The 16,771-nt window shown below is 43.3% G+C and overlaps 1 protein-coding gene across 1 annotated transcript in view; it reads left to right on the forward strand.

The window, feature by feature from the left end:
- wdr4 (WD repeat domain 4) overlaps window positions 1-16,771 on the forward strand; it is a 47,171-nt gene that overhangs the window by 5,558 nt on the left and 24,842 nt on the right. Inside the window, exons 6-8 of the mRNA XM_079254835.1 lie at window positions 991-1,051; window positions 1,469-1,561; window positions 7,781-7,845. Coding sequence (XP_079110961.1) covers window positions 991-1,051; window positions 1,469-1,561; window positions 7,781-7,845 — 219 coding nt within the window. The remainder of the gene's footprint in view (window positions 1-990; window positions 1,052-1,468; window positions 1,562-7,780; window positions 7,846-16,771) is intronic.

Genomic DNA, 16,771 nt, shown 5'->3' on the forward strand with positions numbered 1-16,771 from the left:
TGTAGGTGCGTGTGTCTCTGTGTGTGTGTGAACATTGGTCCCTGTTTCATCTGAAACCAAACATGATCAAACTTTCAGACCCAGTTCTGGTCCGGTCTGGTGGTTCTGGTCCGGTCTGGTGGTTCTAGTCCGGTCTGGTGGTTCTGGTCCGGTCTGGTGGTTCTGGTCCGGTCTGGTGGTTCTGGTCCGGTCTGGTGGTTGTAGTCCGGCCTGGTGGTTCTAGTCCGGTCTGGTGGTTCTGGTCCGGTCTGGTGGTTCTGGTCCGGTCTGGTGGTTCTAGTCCGGCCTGGTGGTTCTAGTCCGGTCTGGTGGTTCTAGTCCGGCCTGGTGGTTCTGGTCCGGTCTGGTGGTTGTAGTCCGGCCTGGTGGTTCTAGTCCGGTCTGGTGGTTCTAGTCCGGCCTGGTGGTTCTAGTCCGGCCTGGTGGTTCTGGTCCGGTCTGGTGGTTCTGGTCCGGTCTGGTGGTTCTGGTCCGGTCTGGTGGTTCAAGTCCGGCCAGGTGGTTCTAGTCCGGCCTGGTGGTTCTAGTCCGGTCTGGTGGTTCTGGTCCGGTCTGGTTCTGGTGTTCTGCTCTACGTAACTTTATGAACATAGATCTGGTCGACATAGAAGGGACCACTCTGGATTCTGGTGTTCTCCAGGAGACTGGAGGCTGACTTAGTCTGGTTTGGACCTGGGGGGGTTCTGGCGGGCCCAGTACCTCCAACCAGCAGGCTTGGATCCCCTGTGGGGACGGAACCAGAACAACGTATTGTTTCCCAGTCTGACCCAGATTTCCAGTTGGACCCAGTAAAGCCAGCCTGGTCCTGGAGGCCCATCATCCTGCAGGTTTTAGATGTTTCCTGGTTCAGGTCTGGTTCTGAACGCAGTCTGGTTCTGATGTTTGGACCTTCCAGGCTGAGAGCAGAACCACAGCTGGTCTACTGGATCCAGCCGGTCCTGTGTGAGGTGATGAAGCCGCTGACTCCAGATGTTCCTTTCTTCCTGTCAGGTTTGTCAGCACGCTGCAGGTCCCATCCAGACATCCTGAGTGGCTGCTGTCCGGATCCGGGGTAAGTGGTCCCTCTCCACCAGAACACACCTGTGCAGCAGGTATCCACCTGCTGGCGGCCCCAGGAGGACTGGTAGGTCTCGTCCAGATGTGGAAGATGTGTCTGAACACCAGGTATAGTGGGAGGAGGGTGATGGAGGAGACACGTCTGCATGCCAGACTCTCCAGGTCTCCAGAGTGTCGGAGTTCATCCAGCCTTTGGGTCCAGAGAACCTCTGGACCAGTTTAAACTGGAGATGTTCTGGACCAGTTTAAACTGGAGATGTTCTGGACCAGTTTAAACTGGAGATGTTCTGAACATCTGGGCTCTCTCCAGGCAGATGAAATGACTCGCTAACACCGCTGTTGTTATTAACTGTTCCCACCGAAATGCAGAGCGGACATACAGGGATGGTAAGCGGCTGTGTTTCTGTGTCAGGACGGGACGGTGAAGCTGTGGGAGTACAAGTCCGGTCGCAGGCTGCACAGCTGGGACCTCAGGCAGCATGTCGAGACTCCTGACAGAGACCAGGTACAGCACCAGGACCGGGTTCAAGGCAGGATGTGGCTGCCTGGATGACACTGGACGTTACCATGGTGACCACAAGCTGTAAGCAGCTCGTCAGTCTGAGACACCGAGTCCGCCTGATGAGGAGGGGTCGGAGCATGTAGAGCCTTACTACAGCCGGAGGTTCAGGTCACCAGACAGCTCCAGTCCACCTCTCTTCCCTGTAACCTAGTTAAACCCAGTTAAATTCAGGTAAACCCAGTTAAATCCAGGTAAACCCATTTAAATCCAGTTAAATCCAGGTAAACCCAGTTAAATCCAGTTAAACCCAGTTAAACCCAGTTAAATCCAGTTAAACCCAGTTAAATCCAGTTAAACCTAGTTAAATCCAGTTAACTCCAGTTAAACGCAGTTAAATCCAGTTAAACCCAGTTAAACGCAGTCTAACCCAGTCTAACCCAGTTAAATCCAGTTAAATCCAGTTAAACCCAGTTAAACGCAGTTAAACCCAGTTTAACGCAGTTAAATCCAGTTAAACCTAGTTAAATCCAGTTTAACCCAGTTTAACCCAGTTAAATCCAGTTTAACCCAGTTTAACACAGTTTAACCCAGTTAAATCCAGTTAAATCCAGTTTAACCCAGTTAAACCCAGTTAAATGCAGTTTAACCCAGTTAAACCCAGTTAAACCCAGTTAAACCCAGTTAAATCCAGTTAAACCCAGTTAAATCCAGTTTAACCCAGTTAAACCCAGTTAAACCCAGTTAAATCCAGTTTAACCCAGTTAAACCCAGTTAACTCCAGTTTAACCCAGATAAACGCAGTTAAATCCAGTTAAACGCAGTTAAATCCAGTTAAATTCAGGTAAACCCAGTTAAATCCAGTTTAACCCAGTTAACTCCAGTTTAACCCAGTTAAATCCAGTTTAACCCACTTAACTCCAGTTAACTCCAGTTAAACCCAGTTTAACCCAGTTAAATGCAGTTTAACCCAGTTAAATCCAGTTAAACCCAGTTAACTCCAGTTTAACCCAGTTAAACACAGTTAAACACAGTTAAATCCAGTTAAATCCAGTTAAACGCAGTTAAATCCAGTTAAATCCAGTTAAATCCAGTTAAATCCAGTTTAACCCAGTTAAACCCAGTTAAACCCAGTTAAACCCAGTAAAACCCAGTTAAACCCAGTTAAACTCAGTTAAATCCAGTTAAATCCAGTTAAATCCAGTTAAATCCAGTTTAACCCAGTTAAACCCAGTTAAACCCAGTTAAACCCAGTTAAATCCAGTTAAACGCAGTTAAACGCAGTTAAATCCAGTTTAACACAGTTAAACCCAGTTTAACCCAGTTAAAAGTAGTTAAAAGTAGTTAAACGCAGTTAAACGCAGTTTAACCCAGTTTAACCCAGTTAAATCCAGTTTAACCTAGTTTAACGCAGGTAAACCCAGTTAAACCCAGTTAAACCCAGTTAAATGCAGTTAAATCCAGTTAAATCCAGTTAAACCCAGTTAAACCATGTTAAATCCAGTTAAATCCAGTTTAACCCAGTTAAACTCAGTTTAACCCAGTTAAATCCAGTTTAACGCAGTTTAACCCAGTTTAACCCAGTTGAATCCAGTTAAATCCAGTTTAACCCAGTTAAATCCAGTTAAACGCAGTTTAACCCAGTTTAACCCAGTTGAATCCAGTTAAATCCAGTTAAATCCAGTTTAACCCAGTTAAACCATGTTAAATCCAGTTAAATCCAGTTTAACCCAGTTAAATCCAGTTAAACGCAGTTTAACCCAGTTTAACCCAGTTGAATCCAGTTAAATCCAGTTAAATCCAGTTTAACCCAGTTAAACCATGTTAAATCCAGTTAAATCCAGTTTAACCCAGTTAAACTCAGTTTAACCCAGTTAAACTGAGTTTAACCCAGTTAAATCCAGTTAAACGCAGTTTAACCCAGTTTAACCCAGTTGAATCCAGTTAAATCCAGTTAAATCCAGTTAAACCCAGTTAAATCCAGTTAAACCCAGTTAAATTCAGGTGAACCCAGTTAAATCCAGTTAAATCCAGTTAAATCCAGGTAAACCCAGTTAAATCCAGTTAAATCCAGTTAAACCCAGTTAAATCCAGTTTAACCCAGTTAAACCCAGTTAAACCGAGTTAAATCCAGTTAAACCTAGTTAAATCCAGTTAACTCCAGTTAAACCCAGTTAAATCCAGTTTAACCCAGTTAAACCCAGTTAAATCGAGTTAAATCCAGTTAAACCTAGTTAAATCCAGTTAACTCCAGTTAAACGCAGTTAAATCCAGTTAAATCCACTTAAACCCAGTTTAACCCAGTTAAATGCAGTTTAACCCAGTTAAATCCAGATAAATCCAGTTTAACCCAGTTTAACCATGTTAAATCCAGTTAACTCCAGTTAAACGCAGTTAACTCCAGTTTAACCCACTTAACTCCAGTTAACTCCAGTTTAACCCAGTTAAATGCAGTTAAACCCAGTTAAATCCAGTTAAACCCAGTTAAATCCAGTTAAACGCAGTTAAATCCAGATAAATCCAGTTTAACCCAGTTTAACCATGTTAAATCCAGTTAAATCCAGTTTAACCCACTTAACTCCAGTTAACTCCAGTTTAACCCAGTTAAATGCAGTTTAACCCAGTTCAATCCAGTTAAACCCAGTTAACTCCAGTTTAACTCCAGTTTAATCCCGTTAAGCCTAGTTAAATCCAGTTTAACCCAGTTTAACCCAGTTAAATCCAGTTTAACCCAGTTAAATCCAGTTTAACCCAGTTAAACCCAGTTTAACCCAGTTAAACCCAGTTAAATGCAGTTAAACCCAGTTAAATGCAGTTAAACCCAGTTAAATCCAGTTAAATCCAATTTAACCCACTTAACTCCAGTTAACTACAGTTAAACCCAGTTTAACCCAGTTAAATGCAGTTTAACCCAGTTAAATCCAGTTAAACCCAGTTAACTCCAGTTAAGCCCAGTTAAACGCAGTTAAATCCAGTTAAACCTAGTTAAATCCAGTTAAATTCAGGTAAACCCAGTTAAATCCAGTTAAATCCAGTTTAACCCAGTTTAACCCAGTTAACTCCAGTTAAACCCAGTTTAACCCAGTTAAATGCAGTTTAACCCAGTTAAATCCAGTTTAACCCAGTTAAACCCAGTTTAACCCAGTTAAACGCAGTTAAATCCAGTTAAACGCAGTTAAATCCAGTTAAACCCAGTTAAATTCAGGTAAACCCAGTTAAATCCAGGTAAACCCAGTTAAATCCAGTTAAATCCAGTTGAATCCAGTTAAATCCAGTTAAACCTAGTTAAATCCAGTTAACTCCAGTAAAACGCAGTTAAACCCAGTTAAACCCAGTTAAACGCAGTTAAACGCAGTTAAACGCAGTTAAATCCAGTTAAACCCAGTTAAACCCAGTTTAACGCAGTTAAATCCAGTTTAACCCAGTTTAACCCAGTTAAACCCAGTTTAACCCAGTTTTACACAGTTTAATCCAATTTAACCCAGTTAAATGCAGTTTAACCCAGTTTAACCCAGTTAAACCCAGTTTAACCCACTTAACTCCAGTTAACTCCCGTTTAACCCAGTTAAATGCAGTTTAACCATGTTAAATCCAGTTAAATCCAGTTTAACCCACTTAACTCCAGTTAACTCCAGTTAAACCCAGTTTAACCCAGTTAAATGCAGTTTAACCCAGTTAACTCCAGTTTAACCCAGTTAAACGCAGTTAAATCCAGTTAAACGCAGTTAAATCCAGTTAAACACAGTTAAATCCAGTTAAACGCAGTTAAACCCAGTTAAACGCAGTTAAATCCAGTTTAACCCACTTAACTCCAGTTAACTCCAGTTAAACCCAGTTTAACCCAGTTAAATGCAGTTTAACCCAGTTAAATCCAGTTAAACCCAGTTAAGTCCAGTTTAACCCAGTTAAACGCAGTTAAATCCAGTTAAATCCAGTTAAACGCAGTTAAATCCAGTTAAATCCAGTTAACCCAGTTAAACCCAGTTAAATGCAGTTAAAACCAGTTTAACCCAGTTTAACCCAGTTAAACCCAGTTTAACCCAGTTTAACCCAGTTAAATCGAGTTAAATCCAGTTAAACCTAGTTAAATCCAGTTAACTCCAGTTAAATCCAGTTAACTCCAGTTAAATCCAGTTAACTCCAGTTAAACCCAGTTTAACCCAGTTAAACGCAGTTAAATCCAGTTAAACGCAGTTAAATCCAGTTAAACGCAGTTTAACCCAGTTTAACCCAGTTAAACCCAGTTAAACCCAGTTAAACCATGTTAAATCCAGTTAAATCCTGTTTAACCCAGTTAAATCCTGTTTAACCCAGTTAAATCCCGTTTAACCCAGTTAAATCCAGTTTAACCCAGTTAAATCCAGTTAAACCCAGTTAAACGCAGTTAAATCCAGTTAAACCCAGTTAAATTCAGGTAAACCCAGGTAAACCCAGTTAAATCCAGTTGAATCCAGTTAAATCCAGTTAAACCTAGTTAAATCCAGTTAACTCCAGTAAAACGCAGTTAAACGCAGTTAAACGCAGTTAAATGCAGTTAAAACCAGTTTAACCCAGTTTAACCCAGTTAACTCCAGTTAAACCCAGTTTAACCCAGTTTAACCCAGTTAAATCCAGTTAAACCTAGTTAAATCCAGTTAACTCCAGTTAAATCCAGTTAACTCCAGTTAAACCCAGTTTAACCCAGTTTAACCCAGTTAAACGCAGTTAAATCCAGTTAAACGCAGTTAAATCCAGTTAAACGCAGTTTAACCCAGTTAAACCCAGTTAAACCATGTTAAATCCAGTTAAATCCTGTTTAACCCACTTAACTCCAGTTAACTCCAGTTTAACCCAGTTAAATGCAGTTTAACCCAGTTAAATCCAGTTTAACCCAGTTAAATCCAGTTAAACCCAGTTAAACCCAGTTAACTCCAGTTTAACCCAGTTAAATCCAGTTAAATCCAGTTAAACGCAGTTAAATCCAGTTAAATCCAGTTAACCCAGTTAAACCCAGTTAAATGCAGTTAAAACCAGTTTAACCCAGTTTAACCCAGTTAACTCCAGTTAAACCCAGTTAAACCCAGTTTAACCCAGTTTAACCCAGTTAAATCGAGTTAAATCCAGTTAAACCTAGTTAAATCCAGTTAACTCCAGTTAAATCCAGTTAACTCCAGTTAAACCCAGTTTAACCCAGTTAAACGCAGTTAAATCCAGTTAAACGCAGTTAAATCCAGTTAAACGCAGTTTAACCCAGTTTAACCCAGTTAAACCCAGTTAAACCCAGTTAAACCATGTTAAATCCAGTTAAATCCTGTTTAACCCACTTAACTCCAGTTAACTCCAGTTTAACCCAGTTAAATGCAGTTTAACCCAGTTAAATCCAGTTTAACCCAGTTAAATCCAGTTAAACCCAGTTAAACCCAGTTAACTCCAGTTTAACCCAGTTAAACGCAGTTTAACCCAGTTAAACGCAGTTAAATCCAGTTAAACGCAGTTAAATCCAGTTAAACCCAGTTAAATTCAGGTAAACCCAGGTAAACCCAGTTAAATCCAGTTGAATCCAGTTAAATCCAGTTAAACCTAGTTAAATCCAGTTAACTCCAGTAAAACGCAGTTAAACGCAGTTAAACGCAGTTAAACGCAGTTAAATGCAGTTAAAACCAGTTTAACCCAGTTTAACCCAGTTAACTCCAGTTAAACCCAGTTTAACCCAGTTTAACCCAGTTAAATCCAGTTAAACCTAGTTAAATCCAGTTAACTCCAGTTAAATCCAGTTAACTCCAGTTAAACCCAGTTTAACCCAGTTTAACCCAGTTAAACGCAGTTAAATCCAGTTAAACGCAGTTAAATCCAGTTAAACGCAGTTTAACCCAGTTTAACCCAGTTAAACCCAGTTAAACCATGTTAAATCCAGTTAAATCCTGTTTAACCCACTTAACTCCAGTTAACTCCAGTTTAACCCAGTTAAATGCAGTTTAACCCAGTTAAATCCAGTTTAACCCAGTTAAATCCAGTTAAACCCAGTTAAACCCAGTTAACTCCAGTTTAACCCAGTTAAACGCAGTTAAATCCAGTTAAACGCAGTTAAATCCAGTTAAACCCAGTTTAACCCAGTTTAACCCAGTTTTACACAGTTTAATCCAATTTAACCCAGTTAAATGCAGTTTAACCCAGTTTAACCCAGTTAAATCCATCATGGCTGGTATGAATCCATTAAACACCTGCATGCTTCCTTTTATTACCCAGAATCCAACAGCCTGTCGAGTGAGCGTCTCTCCTGATGGTGTCCATGTGGCCGTGCAGTGTGAAGGGTGAGTTTGAAGCTTCCAGCATCTTCATCATCTTCATCATCTTCTGCACGGTTGATGCTCTTCAGTTCATGTTTCATCCTGAGAGGAAGCAGCTGATCGATCTGTGGAGAAGCATCTCCTGTCGTGTTCCAAACGTTTGTCAGAAGTTTCCTCACAGCACTGAACTCACGCTGCCTTCTGCCTGCTCCTCCTTCAGTCTGCAGACTTCTTTGACCATGATCCCGTTTTGGGTTTTACACCTCGGAGACCACAGCAGGATTACAGCTGCTCTCCTGGACCTTGTTGCTGGATTTCTGCTTCCATGATGCTCCAGAGGTTTGTACTGGTGGAAGGTCTGGGGCCTCATTTATGAAGCTGTCGCCCAAAACCCGCCTTACGCCAGTCCCAGTCCACTTCTGGGGTTTCTAAAACCAGTCCACTTCTGGGGTTTCTAAAACCAGTCCACTTCTGGGATTTCTAAAACCAGTCCACTTCCAGGATTTCTAAAACCAGTCCACTTCCAGGATTTCTAAAACCAGTCCACTTCCAGGATTTCTAAAACCAGTCCACTTCCAGGATTTCTAAAACCAGTCCACTTCTGGGGTTTCTGAAACCAGTCCACTTCTGGGGTTTCTGAAACCAGTCCACTTCTGGGATTTCTAAAACCAGTCCACTTCTGGGGTTTCTAAAACCAGTCCACTTCTGGGATTTCTAAAACCAGTCCACGTCCGGGATTTCTAAAACCAGTCCACTTCCAGGATTTCTGAAACCAGTCCACTTCTGGGGTTTCTAAAACCAGTCCACTTCTGGGGTTTCTAAAACCAGTCCACTTCTGGGGTTTCTAAAACCAGTCCACTTCTGGGATTTCTGAAACCAGTCCACTTCTGGGATTTCTGAAACCAGCCCACTTCCAGGATTTCTAAAACCAGTCCACTTCTGGGATTTCTAAAACCAGTCCACTTCTGGGATTTCTAAAACCAGTCCACTTCTGGGGTTTCTAAAACCAGTCCACTTCCAGGATTTCTGAAACCAGTCCACTTCCAGGATTTCTGAAACCAGTCCACTTCTGGGATTTCTAAAACCAGTCCACTTCTGGGATTTCTAAAACCAGTCCACTTCCAGGATTTCTGAAACCAGTCCACTTCTGGGATTTCTAAAACCAGTCCACTTCCAGGATTTCTGAAACCAGTCCACTTCTGGGATTTCTAAAACCAGTCCACTTCCAGGATTTCTGAAACCAGTCCACTTCCGGGATTTCTGAAACCAGTCCACTTCTGGGATTTCTAAAACCAGTCCACTTCCAGGATTTCTAAAACCAGTCCACTTCTGGGGTTTCTGAAACCAGTCCACTTCTGGGGTTTCTAAAACCAGTCCACTTCTGGGGTTTCTAAAACCAGTCCACTTCTGGGATTTCTAAAACCAGTCCACTTCTGGGATTTCTAAAACCAGTCCACTTCTGGGGTTTCTAAAACCAGTCCACTTCTGGGATTTCTGAAACCAGTCCACTTCTGGGGTTTCTAAAACCAGTCCACTTCCAGGATTTCTGAAACCAGTCCACTTCTGGGGTTTCTAAAACCAGTCCACTTCCAGGATTTCTGAAACCAGTCCACTTCCAGGATTTCTGAAACCAGTCCACTTCTGGGATTTCTAAAACCAGTCCACTTCCAGGATTTCTGAAACCAGTCCACTTCCGGGATTTCTGAAACCAGTCCACTTCCAGGATTTCTAAAACCAGTCCACTTCCAGGATTTCTAAAACCAGTCCACTTCTGGGGTTTCTGAAACCAGTCCACTTCTGGGGTTTCTAAAACCAGTCCACTTCTGGGGTTTCTAAAACCAGTCCACTTCTGGGATTTCTAAAACCAGTCCACTTCTGGGATTTCTAAAACCAGTCCACTTCTGGGGTTTCTAAAACCAGTCCACTTCTGGGGTTTCTAAAACCAGTCCACTTCTGGGATTTCTAAAACCAGTCCACTTCCAGGATTTCTGAAACCAGTCCACTTCTGGGGTTTCTAAAACCAGTCCACTTCTGGGGTTTCTAAAACCAGTCCACTTCTGGGATTTCTGAAACCAGTCCACTTCCAGGATTTCTGAAACCAGTCCACTTCTGGGATTTCTAAAACCAGTCCACTTCTGGGATTTCTGAAACCAGTCCACTTCCGGGATTTCTAAAACCAGTCCACTTCCAGGATTTCTGAAACCAGTCCACTTCTGGGGTTTCTAAAACCAGTCCACTTCCAGGATTTCTGAAACCAGTCCACTTCTGGGGTTTCTAAAACCAGTCCACTTCCAGGATTTCTGAAACCAGTCCACTTCCAGGATTTCTGAAACCAGTCCACTTCCGGGACTTCTGAAACCAGTCCACTTCCAGGATTTCTGAAACCAGTCCACTTCCAGGATTTCTGAAACCAGTCCACTTCCAGGATTTCTGAAACCAGTCCACTTCTGGGATTTCTAAAACCAGTCCACTTCCAGGATTTCTGAAACCAGTCCACTTCTGGGGTTTCTAAAACCAGTCCACTTCCAGGATTTCTGAAACCAGTCCACTTCTGGGGTTTCTAAAACCAGTCCACTTCCAGGATTTCTAAAACCAGTCCACTTCCAGGATTTCTGAAACCAGTCCACTTCCAGGATTTCTAAAACCAGTCCACTTCCAGGATTTCTGAAACCAGTCCACTTCCAGGATTTCTAAAACCAGTCCACTTCCAGGATTTCTGAAACCAGTCCACTTCTGGGGTTTCTAAAACCAGTCCACTTCCAGGATTTCTGAAACCAGTCCACTTCCAGGATTTCTGAAACCAGTCCACTTCTGGGGTTTCTAAAACCAGTCCACTTCCAGGATTTCTGAAACCAGTCCACTTCTGGGATTTCTAAAACCAGTCCACTTCCAGGATTTCTGAAACCAGTCCACTTCTGGGATTTCTGAAACCAGTCCACTTCTGGGATTTCTAAAACCAGTCCACTTCTGGGATTTCTAAAACCAGTCCACTTCCAGGATTTCTGAAACCAGTCCACTTCTGGGATTTCTAAAACCAGTCCACTTCCAGGATTTCTGAAACCAGTCCACTTCTGGGATTTCTAAAACCAGTCCACTTCCAGGATTTCTGAAACCAGTCCACTTCTGGGATTTCTGAAACCAGTCCACTTCTGGGGTTTCTGAAACCAGTCCACTTCTGGGATTTCTGAAACCAGTCCACTTCTGGGATTTCTAAAACCAGTCCACTTCCAGGATTTCTGAAACCAGTCCACTTCTGGGATTTCTAAAACCAGTCCACTTCCAGGATTTCTGAAACCTGTCCACTTCTGGGATTTCTAAAACCAGTCCACTTCCAGGATTTCTGAAACCAGTCCACTTCTGGGGTTTCTAAAACCAGTCCACTTCCAGGATTTCTGAAACCAGTCCACTTCTGGGATTTCTGAAACCAGTCCACTTCCAGGATTTCTAAAACCAGTCCACTTCCAGGATTTCTGAAACCAGTCCACTTCTGGGATTTCTGAAACCAGTCCACTTCCAGGATTTCTAAAACCAGTCCACTTCCAGGATTTCTGAAACCAGTCCACTTCTGGGGTTTCTAAAACCAGTCCACTTCCAGGATTTCTGAAACCAGTCCACTTCCAGGATTTCTGAAACCAGTCCACTTCTGGGGTTTCTAAAACCAGTCCACTTCCAGGATTTCTGAAACCAGTCCACTTCTGGGATTTCTAAAACCAGTCCACTTCCAGGATTTCTGAAACCAGTCCACTTCTGGGATTTCTGAAACCAGTCCACTTCTGGGATTTCTAAAACCAGTCCACTTCTGGGATTTCTAAAACCAGTCCACTTCCAGGATTTCTGAAACCAGTCCACTTCTGGGATTTCTAAAACCAGTCCACTTCCAGGATTTCTGAAACCAGTCCACTTCTGGGATTTCTAAAACCAGTCCACTTCCAGGATTTCTGAAACCAGTCCACTTCCGGGATTTCTGAAACCAGTCCACTTCTGGGATTTCTAAAACCAGTCCACTTCCAGGATTTCTAAAACCAGTCCACTTCTGGGGTTTCTGAAACCAGTCCACTTCTGGGGTTTCTAAAACCAGTCCACTTCTGGGGTTTCTAAAACCAGTCCACTTCTGGGATTTCTAAAACCAGTCCACTTCTGGGATTTCTAAAACCAGTCCACTTCTGGGGTTTCTAAAACCAGTCCACTTCTGGGATTTCTAAAACCAGTCCACTTCCGGGATTTCTAAAACCAGTCCACTTCCAGGATTTCTGAAACCAGTCCACTTCTGGGATTTCTAAAACCAGTCCACTTCTGGGGTTTCTAAAACCAGTCCACTTCTGGGATTTCTAAAATCAGTCCACTTCTGGGATTTCTGAAACCAGTCCACTTCTGGGATTTCTAAAACCAGTCCACTTCTGGGGTTTCTGAAACCAGTCCACTTCCAGGATTTCTAAAACCAGTCCACTTCTGGGGTTTCTGAAACCAGTCCACTTCCAGGGTTTCTAAAACCAGTCCACTTCTGGGGTTTCTGAAACCAGTCCACTTCCAGGGTTTCTAAAACCAGTCCACTTCTGGGGTTTCTGAAACCAGTCCACTTCCGGGATTTCTAAAACCAGTCCACTTCTGGGGTTTCTAAAACCAGTCCACTTCCAGGATTTCTGAAACCAGTCCACTTCTGGGATTTCTAAAACCAGTCCACTTCTGGGATTTCTGAAACCAGTCCACTTCCAGGATTTCTAAAACCAGTCCACTTCCAGGATTTCTGAAACCAGTCCACTTCTGGGATTTCTGAAACCAGTCCACTTCCAGGATTTCTAAAACCAGTCCACTTCCAGGATTTCTGAAACCAGTCCACTTCTGGGATTTCTAAAATCAGTCCACTTCCAGGATTTCTAAAACCAGTCCACTTCCAGGATTTCTGAAACCAGTCCACTTCCGGGATTTCTAAAATCAGTCCACTTCCAGGATTTCTGAAACCAGTCCACTTCCGGGATTTCTAAAACCAGTCCACTTCCGGGATTTCTGAAACCAGTCCACTTCTGGGGTTTCTGAAACCAGTCCACGTCCAGGATTTCTAAAACCAGTCCACTTCTGGGGTTTCTGAAACCAGTCCACTTCCGGGATTTCTAAAACCAGTCCACTTCCAGGATTTCTGAAACCAGTCCACTTCTGGGATTTCTAAAACCAGTCCACTTCTGGGATTTCTGAAACCAGTCCACTTCCAGGATTTCTAAAACCAGTCCACTTCCAGGATTTCTGAAACCAGTCCACTTCTGGGATTTCTGAAACCAGTCCACTTCCAGGATTTCTAAAACCAGTCCACTTCCAGGATTTCTGAAACCAGTCCACTTCTGGGGTTTCTAAAACCAGTCCACTTCCAGGATTTCTGAAACCAGTCCACTTCTGGGATTTCTAAAACCAGTCCACTTCCAGGATTTCTGAAACCAGTCCACTTCTGGGATTTCTGAAACCAGTCCACTTCTGGGATTTCTAAAACCAGTCCACTTCTGGGATTTCTGAAACCAGTCCACTTCTGGGATTTCTAAAACCAGTCCACTTCCAGGATTTCTGAAACCAGTCCACTTCTGGGATTTCTAAAACCAGTCCACTTCCAGGATTTCTGAAACCAGTCCACTTCTGGGATTTCTGAAACCAGTCCACTTCTGGGATTTCTGAAACCAGTCCACTTCTGGGATTTCTAAAACCAGTCCACTTCCAGGATTTCTGAAACCAGTCCACTTCTGGGATTTCTGAAACCAGTCCACTTCTGGGATTTCTAAAACCAGTCCACTTCTGGGATTTCTGAAACCAGTCCACTTCTGGGATTTCTAAAACCAGTCCACTTCCAGGATTTCTGAAACCAGTCCACTTCCAGGATTTCTAAAACCAGTCCACTTCCAGGATTTCTAAAACCAGTCCACTTCTGGGATTTCTGAAACCAGTCCACTTCTGGGATTTCTAAAACCAGTCCACTTCCAGGATTTCTGAAACCAGTCCACTTCTGGGATTTCTAAAACCAGTCCACTTCCAGGATTTCTGAAACCAGTCCACTTCTGGGGTTTCTAAAACCAGTCCACTTCTGGGATTTCTGAAACCAGTCCACTTCTGGGATTTCTAAAACCAGTCCACTTCTGGGATTTCTAAAACCAGTCCACTTCTGGGATTTCTGAAACCAGTCCACTTCTGGGATTTCTAAAACCAGTCCACTTCCAGGATTTCTGAAACCTGTCCACTTCTGGGATTTCTAAAACCAGTCCACTTCCAGGATTTCTGAAACCAGTCCACTTCTGGGGTTTCTAAAACCAGTCCACTTCCAGGATTTCTGAAACCAGTCCACTTCTGGGATTTCTGAAACCAGTCCACTTCCAGGATTTCTAAAACCAGTCCACTTCCAGGATTTCTGAAACCAGTCCACTTCTGGGATTTCTGAAACCAGTCCACTTCCAGGATTTCTAAAACCAGTCCACTTCCAGGATTTCTGAAACCAGTCCACTTCTGGGGTTTCTAAAACCAGTCCACTTCTGGGGTTTCTAAAACCAGTCCACTTCCAGGATTTCTGAAACCAGTCCACTTCTGGGGTTTCTAAAACCAGTCCACTTCCAGGATTTCTGAAACCAGTCCACTTCTGGGGTTTCTAAAACCAGTCCACTTCCAGGATTTCTGAAACCAGTCCACTTCTGGGATTTCTAAAACCAGTCCACTTCCAGGATTTCTGAAACCAGTCCACTTCTGGGATTTCTAAAACCAGTCCACTTCTGGGATTTCTAAAACCAGTCCACTTCCAGGATTTCTGAAACCAGTCCACTTCTGGGATTTCTAAAACCAGTCCACTTCCAGGATTTCTGAAACCAGTCCACTTCTGGGATTTCTAAAACCAGTCCACTTCCAGGATTTCTGAAACCAGTCCACTTCCGGGATTTCTGAAACCAGTCCACTTCTGGGATTTCTAAAACCAGTCCACTTCTGGGATTTCTAAAACCAGTCCACTTCTGGGGTTTCTGAAACCAGTCCACTTCCAGGATTTCTAAAACCAGTCCACTTCTGGGGTTTCTGAAACCAGTCCACTTCCGGGATTTCTAAAACCAGTCCACTTCCAGGATTTCTGAAACCAGTCCACTTCTGGGATTTCTAAAACCAGTCCACTTCTGGGATTTCTGAAACCAGTCCACTTCCAGGATTTCTAAAACCAGTCCACTTCCAGGATTTCTGAAACCAGTCCACTTCCAGGATTTCTGAAACCAGTCCACTTCCAGGATTTCTAAAACCAGTCCACTTCCAGGATTTCTGAAACCAGTCCACTTCTGGGATTTCTAAAATCAGTCCACTTCCAGGATTTCTAAAACCAGTCCACTTCCAGGATTTCTGAAACCAGTCCACTTCCGGGATTTCTAAAACCAGTCCACTTCCAGGATTTCTGAAACCAGTCCACTTCTGGGATTTCTAAAACCAGTCCACTTCTGGGATTTCTGAAACCAGTCCACTTCCAGGATTTCTAAAACCAGTCCACTTCCAGGATTTCTGAAACCAGTCCACTTCTGGGATTTCTGAAACCAGTCCACTTCCAGGATTTCTAAAACCAGTCCACTTCCAGGATTTCTGAAACCAGTCCACTTCTGGGGTTTCTAAAACCAGTCCACTTCCAGGATTTCTGAAACCAGTCCACTTCCAGGATTTCTGAAACCAGTCCACTTCTGGGGTTTCTAAAACCAGTCCACTTCCAGGATTTCTGAAACCAGTCCACTTCTGGGATTTCTAAAACCAGTCCACTTCCAGGATTTCTGAAACCAGTCCACTTCTGGGATTTCTGAAACCAGTCCACTTCTGGGATTTCTAAAACCAGTCCACTTCTGGGATTTCTGAAACCAGTCCACTTCTGGGATTTCTAAAACCAGTCCACTTCCAGGATTTCTGAAACCAGTCCACTTCTGGGATTTCTAAAACCAGTCCACTTCCAGGATTTCTGAAACCAGTCCACTTCTGGGATTTCTGAAACCAGTCCACTTCTGGGATTTCTAAAACCAGTCCACTTCCTGGATTTCTGAAACCAGTCCACTTCTGGGATTTCTAAAACCAGTCCACTTCCAGGATTTCTGAAACCAGTCCACTTCTGGGATTTCTAAAACCAGTCCACTTCCAGGATTTCTGAAACCAGTCCACTTCTGGGGTTTCTAAAACCAGTCCACTTCCAGGATTTCTGAAACCAGTCCACTTCTGGGATTTCTAAAACCAGTCCACTTCCAGGATTTCTGAAACCAGTCCACTTCTGGGATTTCTGAAACCAGTCCACTTCTGGGATTTCTAAAACCAGTCCACTTCTGGGATTTCTGAAACCAGTCCACTTCTGGGATTTCTAAAACCAGTCCACTTCCAGGATTTCTGAAACCAGTCCACTTCTGGGATTTCTAAAACCAGTCCACTTCCAGGATTTCTGAAACCAGTCCACTTCTGGGATTTCTAAAACCAGTCCACTTCCAGGATTTCTGAAACCAGTCCACTTCTGGGGTTTCTAAAACCAGTCCACTTCCAGGATTTCTGAAACCAGTCCACTTCTGGGGTTTCTAAAACCAGTCCACTTCCAGGATTTCTAAAACCAGTCCACTTCTGGGGTTTCTAAAACCAGTCCACTTCCAGGATTTCTGAAACCAGTCCACTTCTGGGATTTCTGAAACCAGTCCACTTCCAGGATTTCTGAAACCAGTCCACTTCTGGGATTTCTAAAACCAGTCCACTTCTGGGGTTTCTAAAACCAGTCCACTTCCAGGATTTCTGAAACCAGTCCACTTCTGGGATTTCTGAAACCAGTCCACTTCTGGGATTTCTGAAACCAGTCCACTTCTGGGGTTTCTAAAACCAGTCCACTTCTGGGGTTTCTAAAACCAGTCCACTTCCAGGATTTCTGAAATCAGTCCACTTCCAGGATTTCTAAAACCAGTCCACTTCTGGGATTTCTAAAACCAGTCCACTTCTG

This window comes from Telmatherina bonti (assembly GCF_933228915.1).
Source record: "Telmatherina bonti genome assembly, chromosome: 15".
Classification (NCBI taxonomy): Eukaryota; Metazoa; Chordata; class Actinopteri; order Atheriniformes; family Telmatherinidae; genus Telmatherina; species Telmatherina bonti.